The sequence below is a fragment of the Lentinula edodes genome (genome assembly GCF_021015755.1).
Source record: "Lentinula edodes strain Le(Bin) 0899 ss11 chromosome Unknown C8R40scaffold_16, whole genome shotgun sequence".
Taxonomy (NCBI): Eukaryota; Fungi; Basidiomycota; class Agaricomycetes; order Agaricales; family Omphalotaceae; genus Lentinula; species Lentinula edodes.
In genome coordinates, this window is record NW_025764322.1 from 776,990 (window position 1) to 785,442 (window position 8,453).

Here is an 8,453-nt window from a genome sequence, read left to right on the forward strand (position 1 = left end):
GCTAGTACAAAAATAGCCGCCCGGGAGTCATAAAAATTATCAAGTGTTCGGCCTTGATTCGGCCGGTCGGCAATTTGCTCCGAAAGCATTTTCACTGTCAATCTCCAATGCATCCACCGACACCTTGCCAAGGACAATCTTATGACGAACGGTGAGCGCACCGAATACTGCATTGACGACAAGGCAACTTATAACATACAAATACATAGAATCCACCCGTCGCCGCTGGTCGGTCACCACCCTGGATATCTACTACGCCCAAGAATTTAAACAACACTGAGGCTCGTTCTTTTCTTGCTCTACACTGTGTGATTAAATCGTATTATCCAAAAATGCATCCTCAACTGTCCAGAGCACAAGTCTTATCCAATCTTGCTGTTACACCTGATTGTATAGGCCTCGAAGAACAGCCATCTGCCTCCATCGAACGGGAAAAGCTACAAACGGTCCTAACAACTCAGTCATCTTCGAATACTGCAATTGATGGAATCCGATCGGATGACACTCGGATTTTGTTGGCCTTGTCTACTCCTCTAGGTCTTCATCTCGCGCATGGGCTCGCGTATACGGTCGGCTCTGCCCTAGGTTGTGTTCCGCCTAGTGTAGAAGAGTGCTTGGTTGCATTTACAACGACGAACAGAGTCAATCTCACAGCAGGTGCTCGGGCGTGGTCGAAACATGCTCACAGGTCATTTGTCGAGTCCGACTCGCAGGTTCTCCAATTAAGTCAATCACTAGATGCCGGTGATCGAAATGCATTTACTGAACAGCAGCAAAAACAGAGGAAACCGCCGCCACCCATGGGCTGGTGGGGAAAACCCTCTGGACCTGTAGCAACTATCAACGAGAACGCCTTGCATTTGTTCTGGAAAATCATCGGTAATGCTTCATGGAGAAATCTACACTGGCTACCGCATTCGGTGCTGGTTTATGAAGTTCGAGTGAAGATGGGATATGGGATGAGGTGGTCTCAAGATCGGAGTCAGATGGATCAGGGGAGGCAGTCTGGACCGCTGGCTGTTCAGATTATAGACATGCCCCGAAGAAGCGACGACGGACCCGATAAGGAAGTAGCTAGAGGACTCAGAGCTAAAGTCATGAACATGAACGACAGAGGGGATGCTGATGATGGACTAGATACGGATCATCCACCGTGGATATTCAGAGGGTTTGTTGAACCTATGATGGAGGATGGTCATGAAAAAGGCTGGAGACATGCTCCTTAAAGAGAAGGTTCGCTGCGTTGGATTCCATTATCGTGAGTCGACATCTGGCTTCAAGTCTCGTTTTCAGTTTCTAGTATCTGTCCGCACACTTCCGCATTCTTCTATCTCTTCAACAGAGTTAAACGGGTCCTTATAGCAGTGAGACTCGCGCCTCCTTGATGTCTCTCTTTTCCGGAAGTAGCATTGTACCGGCGATTAATCGATTACGAGTCGGAGCAGGATTTCCATTTGATGACAAGTCCAGGGAGATAGTATCGTGGGGGACTCGAAATCCTTTTGTTCGGCTTGGAAATAGTCTATGGAGTATCATAGATGTTTATGTCCCCGCTGTGCTGCGATCGACATCAGGATCTGGTTATGAATTCGCCGGCACAACACCCTTCCTTGTACGTCGTCCCAATCGAGCAAAAAATAATTACATACGTCCTCCCACAACCACAAATCCCAGCAGAAGGACCTGTGGGCTTCTCCTGCGATTACTTTTCAAAGCGCGTGAACCCCAGAGCTCCCCTTCATCGTCTGGGAATCGATCGGATGATCGGACATTCGACACATCTCAGCAAATGTCTCACATAGCAGTATAAGGAGTCCTCAGAAATTCATCCACCCTTTCATCGATCCCCTTTCTCTCTCCGTCATGTCTTCGCCTATATCTTCAAGCGCCAGCACACCTTCACCAATACATTTTTCATCACTGGATAATAAGGCAATGCAAGTCTCGTTTTCGTTGTAATTGCATCCACTACTTTATTCACCCTTATCTTCTGCTATAGATTTATCGACCGCCGAGACGCTCATCACGATTTGTGGGCCTCTGAGAAAATTCAGGCGGAGTATCGAGATTGGCCCCACGATTCCGAGTCGAAGGATCAACGCTTCGAAGGCCTGACGGAACGCATTCAATCGCAATGCAATTATCTGGCTTCGGTATTTAGTTCGGAACGTCGAGTGTACGGTATCAAAGCTGCATACTATTGCGGTCGTCCTATTGCGTTGATTGTCATCGAGGACAGCGACAAGCCGCTGCCTGTAGTGAGTGAAGAACAGATGTTCTTCCCAGTTCATGTCTTCCATGGTGATTTCCGGTGGACCTGCGATACGAGTTCCAGTAAACCACCCATCCCACCCAACAATCATACTCATGCCGGAACACTTATTACCTTAATCCCTTCAACGATCGCCCCTGAGTCCATTCCTCCAACGACTTTTCCTGAATCTACTATACTTTCCTCGACTTCTCCCAGACCATCATCTACGTTTACCGCCGGTGCATTTCTACGAGACAAACATAACCCTTCGCAATGCTTTATCCTTTCCGTTGGCCACCCGATGTCGTCCGGTCGTTCCTCTCTATCCATCACAGAAGAACACCCTACGCTAAAAATTGGATGGCCAGCAATCTCACCCCGAGTAGAAAGAATGCAAAGTCATTTGAGACGTTTGGGAACTTACACGTATTCCAAGAAAATTGAAGCTGCTTTCTGCTATGCGCAGATTACCGCATTGGAAGGATCCCAAGATCAAGTGCTTGATGAAATAGAGGAGAGAAAGTTAGTGCTCAAAACACATTTATTTATATTTGCCTTCCATTGTGATGATAACTGACGTAAATGAAATACAGGCTGGATCGGATTAAGAAACGATACAAATCATTGCAAGAATCGTTATTAGTCGCAGATATGCAGCACAAGCGTGTTTCGGACCAAATAGCAAAATACCAAGGTCTTGCGTTGGGTGATACGGCCATTGGGCACATTCGTGCAGCGTTCCATGGTTACGCGGACCGCGACCTTCCTACAACTCCCAACGTAAACCCCCTCGACAATAAACGCAGCATCCATTCGTCCGATACACCATCACCTTCCTCCATCACAGACGCAAATCTCGTCGACGTCTCACTCATCAAAATCACAGACCCCTCGTTCATACCAAAAAACACGTGTATCCAACTGTTCGAGTCGATCCAGGAACTTCGTCCAGGCCAAGAAGTGTCTTTGGATTGCAACGCTGTGTCAAAAGAGCAGTCTGGTGAAGTCGGTTTGTTGAAAGGATATTTTGGGCTTCCGGATTTTAACCCTAATCCTAATCCTAATCCTAATCCTAATCCTAACCCCGTCGTATTGGGTGCCCTTGATGAGAACGAAAAACAAAAACCTCGGGAAGCGCAGTATTTCGTTGAGGAATACGCTGTTTCCGAGTCGGGATTCACTGCTGCAGGGTCCTCGGGTGCGATTGTTTATACGGATGGGTTCGCTGCAGTGGGTATGGCTGTCGGTCATTTTGTTTCCCTCATTCCGATGTGTGTCGTTCTCCCTCTTGACCGGCTGGTTAAATCTGTGGAAAGAGCGGCTGGGGTTGAGTTGGAGTTTGTTCCTCCTATTTTTGAAGAAGAATTGTGATTATTGAAGTTGGCGCCCGTTCTGCCGTTTGTCGGATGATTCTCGGAATATAGATTTTTCGTTGTTTATACATAATTGTGTGTTTTGTGATTCGTGTTTAGGTGTTCGGTTGTATTGGATTGTTTTTGCATTGGCTTGTACTTCATTTTATATTTCTATTCCTACTTTCACTAATAGGCTTTATTTTAATATTTATACATAGGAGCATTATACATAAAGAGCATCTAGATCATCGATTCATCCATGCTTGTCCTTGTGGTTGCTTGCCCACAAATTAGTAAAATTTTGAAACCCTGGATGGAAAGAACTCGACACGATTATGTACTAGGTTCAGATAGAGAATACGTATGTAGAAATGAGAGAATACGCATGTAGAAAATGAGAGAATACGTATGTAGAAAATGAGAGAATACGTATGTAGAAATGAGAGAATACGCATGTAGAAAATGGGGAGCCGCAGAGACCACACCGCAAGAGAGTAAGAGTAAGAGTAAGAGTAAGAGCAAGAGTAAGAGTAAGAGCATTAAATATCAAACGATGATATATAATAACGCATGTATCATGTATCAAGCAGGGAGGATCAAGCAGGGAGGACAGGGGTAGTAGGAGGGGGAGGGGGATTAGTTCTTCAAGTTGGCTTCGGGGTTGGGGTGGGGGTGAGGGTGAGAGTGTGAGTGAGAATGAGAGTGAGGGTGAGAGTGAGGGTGAGAGTGAGAATGAGGGTGAGGGTGAGAAGGGGTGAGAGTGAGAGTGAGAGTGAGGGTGAGGGTGAGAGTGAGAGTGAGAGTGAGGGTGAGAGTGAGAGTGAGAGTGAGAGTGAGAGTGAGAGGTATACTAGCCCAGGGATGTTTCACCGGGGGGGGGGGGGTTTAATAGTTTGCCTGTTTTGTATTTGTAAATATTCAAAAAGAAAGGTGCAACAGTACCCCCAGCCCATGCAAAGCATGGAGAGGGAGAGGAAGAGGAAGAGTGGAAGTAGAGCAGGAAGAAGAAGAGTAAGAGCAGGAAGAAGAAGAGTAAGAGCAGGAAGAAGAAGAGTAACAGTGGGACAAGAAGAAGAGGGAGAGTGAGAGTGAGAGCGCAACAGTAAGAGGGATAATCGATAAACATCAGATCAAAACAATCAACACAACATAATCAACATAATCAACATAATCATAATCAAAGAATCATAATCAATCAATAACGATAACATCCCCATCGCCCCAATCCCCTCCTTCCCCTCCTTCCCCATTCCCCCTACTCTCCCCATTCCCACCATTACCACTCTCCCCATTACCACTCTCCCCATTCCCACCATCCCCCCCATCCAACAAATCATCATCAAGCACCTCCTCCGCGCTCTCCATCAACACCAACCCGTCCTCTTCTAGTTTCTTTTTCTTACTCGGGCTTTTACTCGGGTTTTTATTCGGGTTTTTACTCGGGCCGCGTGCGAGTGGGTGGGCGTGTGCGAGTGAATGTTTCGATGGAGAGCCATTGGTTGATTGTGAAGTCTTCCGTCTCTTCGCCGCGGGTGGACGCGCGTCGTCTCCAACACCGTTGTTTTTGTCGTCGTCGTTGTCGAGGATTACGATATCCCCATCCCCATCCCCATCCCCATCCTCGTCTCCTAAACTCCTCTTCAGAGACGCTCGTTCCACCAGCGGCGGTGCAACCCCACTCCCCCTACTCCCATTTTTCTCCTTCCCCTCTTCTTTCCTCTCATTCACCTTCACCTTCACCGTCCTACTAACCAACCTCGGAAGCGGATCCGGCAACATCAACCACTTCTCCTCCTCCCCATTTTCATCGACAGGGTGGTAATTCGGAGGCAACCCCCCGATTCCGATGGAGAGTGTTTTCCATTCCCATTGCCATTTTTCATTCTCACGCTCATTACCAGCCCCTTTCCCATCCCTATCCCCACCGTGGTGATCCTCTTCGTCACGGTGCACCTCGTCACCCTCACCGTGATTAGTTCCCTCCCCACCCTCACCCTCATCCTCTTCCTCATCATCCCCCTCATAAACGACATTAACAAACATCCCACAACGCACATTCAAGCTCCCGAGTGTGCGGTCGAGGTTGTCGTCCCAGTCGGGGTCGGCGAGGATGCGGGTGGCGGAGGGGGCGGAGGGGGAGGAGGCGAAGATGGTGAAGTGTGAGATGGTGGGGGTGGGGAATGAATAATTGGGTGTGGAGGTTGAGGTTGAGGTTGAGGTTGAGGTGGTTGGTGTCCCCCCCAAAACACCCTGCACGACATCGCGAAGGGTGGCACGGAGGGGATCGCAGCGGACGACGGTGTAGACGTCTCTGCATATGCCGCAGGCGGGGTTGGGTCTGGAGGTGGTGATAGCGGAGAGGGGGACGGAGGGTTTTAGTTGGATGTGGATGTTGCGGAGGGCGGTGTACGACGACGAGTTGGTCGTTGTCGAGGTGAACGAAGGAGAGGTGGAAGGGAAATGGGAAGAACCCGCAGAAGCGCTTCCAAGCTTAGCAGCAACCAAATGAACCCCCTGCAACACAATCAACCCCGCAATAATCGCATTCGTCGTCGCGATCGCAGGGATAATATTCCCCGCCATCTCCTTCACCTCCCACTTACTCTTCTGCGGTATCCCGTACGCGAGGGACCGCAGGTTGGAGGTAGCAGTGACAAAGTCGAGGGTGTCGGGGTCGTCTTTGTCGAATTCTATTACTGTTTCTTTTGTTGAGGAGGAGGGGGAAAGACGAGCAGAAAGAGCAGATACACTAGAAATGAATAATTCTAGATTTTCTTTCGTTGTTAGTTTTTTCTGGTCTTTTAGTGCTACGCTCTCCTTCTCTCCTACCTCTGTCTCTTGCATTATGCGATCAAAATCCAAGGGAACAGGTTTGGCACGGTGATTCCACATATCGGACATTGAGAGCAGGCGTTTGATGTCGGTGTTGAATATTTTATCGAATATCATGCGTGCGGCGGGAACGGCATCGGCATCGGGGGTTTTGGTGCTACTGCGAATTGCGGCACGTACTTGAGCAAAGGATTCGGCTTCTTTTCGGAGGTTGGCGATTTCTTCGGCTGGAGGATATATGAGTTTTATTTAAGAGAGTAGAGGTGCAACTCACCATTTTCACCTTGTTTCTCAGCTTCGTCCAATTCTGTACCAGCATCTTCGTCTACTCCAAACAACTGCCTATACACACAACATCAGATTTCAAACAGAATTAAAAACGCATACAGCCACGCACCCCATCAAATAACTCTTACTCCACACCACACAATGTATCGGCAAACTCGGCGTCGACCTAATCGTGCACACCGGGTACGTCTTTCCCCCCTTCACCTTCTCCACACACTCAAAACACTCCGTCACCCCCCCCACAATCGGCTGTACCTGCCCCAAATACCCCGCCGTCCCGCTCTCCACCATCCCCACCCCCCCCGCTACACACATCCGCCCCACATACTTCCGTGCTTCCAAATTATCTAGCGCGTTCAACACGAGGTCGAACCCCCTGAACCACTCGAGGTGGTATTTGTCTGAATCCGTGATGTTGTCTTGGATGGGGGTTATGTGCACTAGGGGGTTGAAGGTGGAGGCAACGGAGGCGGCGATGAGGGATTTGGGCTTTTTCAGGTGCGTGGTGCGGAACAGGAATTGGCGGTTCAGGTTGGAGAGGTCGATTGTGTCTAGGTCGAGAAGGGTTATGTTGATGAATCCACTTAGGACTAGGGTTTTTACTGCGAGCTATTAGCGCTGTCTTTTTTCTGCTAGTTTTTCTCTTACTCACTCAGTTCACAACCAATCCCTCCGGCACCCACAACCAGCACCTTGGTTTCTCCCAGTTTCTTGTGCAGCTCATCCCCCAGAATCGCTTTCGCGTGTTTCGTTCGTCCAGGCACTGTCGTCGTCGTCGACATAGTTGGATATGTAGCACGTGACGCTCTTTTTTATTTCCCATGACCATCATCTACATAAACTCTGGATTACCAGGACCCCGGATAATTGAGCATATAGTCGTTCGGGAATTCGGACAAATTTTGAGAAATTTTTCAAAAATTCTGTTCGATTTTCGGACATTTCAAGGCCTCTAACGGCGGTAGGTTGTTCACAGGGGTTTGGACATTTTTTCCAGCTTGGGGAGTTACTATGGTTCACAGGGTACTTCCGATTTCTTGAATATTGCGAATAACGTCTTAAATTTTTGAGTAAATAAAAATCTGAGTCGACAGTCTTATTTAGAATCATGTTAAACTTGTCTTTTGTCTTACATGTTAAAGCAGATAAGGCATAAACAGAGCGTCGGACCATGACCGAGGAAAAACAGGGTACTTCCGCATTTTGGGTCACACTGAGTCACATCAATGCCGCTGCTCGGCACTCTGGCACACTTGGCCATTTGATGCTGGGTTGAGGCAGAACTTGTGTTGATCATGCTTTTGGAGAGTGTCAGAGGTTTGCCGAGGCTACGGCATGAACCTGGAATCAAATATTGTCACGTCGCATACCCTCTTCACTTTATCTGCTTGTTGAATCTCTACAACATATTGGATTGCTTTTAAATTTGCTATGCTAGCTGATGAGAACCTCTACTTAATGCCCATGTCATTTCTACAGTTATCTACCAGCTCTTCGTATGGTTCCTGAGGCTTCAATCTAAAGTCACACTTGTATATTACAGTATTTTGGTCTTGTACATATGCATCCCCTGAATACAATCTATTTCATATAGTACAGCATGTTTATAGAAAACCTAGAAAGTACTACATAAAAAGTCTGAGAGTATTTATTGACCTAAAATGTTCAAAATATGAGATTTTCGAAAATGCGGAAGTACCCTGTTTACAGAAGTACCCTGTGAA

At 47.7% G+C, this 8,453-nt stretch overlaps 3 protein-coding genes across 3 annotated transcripts; 2 read left to right on the forward strand and 1 right to left on the reverse strand.

Moving 5' to 3' along the window:
- Nucleotides 1-51: 51 nt before the first annotated feature.
- Nucleotides 52-1,545, forward strand: C8R40DRAFT_194843 (uncharacterized protein). Its single transcript, XM_046234306.1, has 2 exons — nucleotides 52-151; nucleotides 210-1,545. The coding sequence occupies exon 2, from the start codon at nucleotides 333-335 to the stop codon at nucleotides 1,224-1,226; it is 894 nt and encodes a 297-aa protein (XP_046086858.1). The 5' UTR covers nucleotides 52-151; nucleotides 210-332; the 3' UTR covers nucleotides 1,227-1,545.
- Nucleotides 1,404-3,965, forward strand: C8R40DRAFT_195040 (uncharacterized protein). The gene is made up of 3 exons (XM_046234307.1): nucleotides 1,404-1,937; nucleotides 2,000-2,776; nucleotides 2,848-3,965. The coding sequence occupies exons 1-3, from the start codon at nucleotides 1,864-1,866 to the stop codon at nucleotides 3,623-3,625; spliced, it is 1,629 nt and encodes a 542-aa protein (XP_046086859.1). The 5' UTR covers nucleotides 1,404-1,863; the 3' UTR covers nucleotides 3,626-3,965.
- Nucleotides 3,966-4,800: 835 nt separating this feature from the next.
- On the reverse strand, nucleotides 4,801-7,511 carry C8R40DRAFT_1044539 (uncharacterized protein; the record flags this gene model as incomplete). The annotated part of the gene is made up of 6 exons (XM_046224230.1): nucleotides 4,801-5,130; nucleotides 5,350-5,499; nucleotides 5,641-6,668; nucleotides 6,716-6,783; nucleotides 6,839-7,331; nucleotides 7,382-7,511. 6 exons carry the CDS (start codon nucleotides 7,509-7,511, stop codon nucleotides 4,801-4,803), a joined length of 2,199 nt encoding a protein of 732 aa, XP_046086860.1.
- Nucleotides 7,512-8,453: the final 942 nt, after the last annotated feature.

Bases quoted from the DNA above. Each gene is read 5' to 3' on its own strand.
- C8R40DRAFT_194843 (XM_046234306.1), top strand. From the start codon at position 333: ATGCATCCTCAACTGTCCAGAGCACAAGTCTTATCCAATCTTGCTGTT.
- C8R40DRAFT_195040 (XM_046234307.1), top strand. From the start codon at position 1,864: ATGTCTTCGCCTATATCTTCAAGCGCCAGCACACCTTCACCAATACAT. The intron at 1,938-1,999 runs GCAAGTCTCGTT...CTTCTGCTATAG, and splicing joins TCACTGGATAATAAGGCAAT to ATTTATCGACCGCCGAGACG. The intron at 2,777-2,847 runs GTTAGTGCTCAA...AATGAAATACAG, and splicing joins GATGAAATAGAGGAGAGAAA to GCTGGATCGGATTAAGAAAC.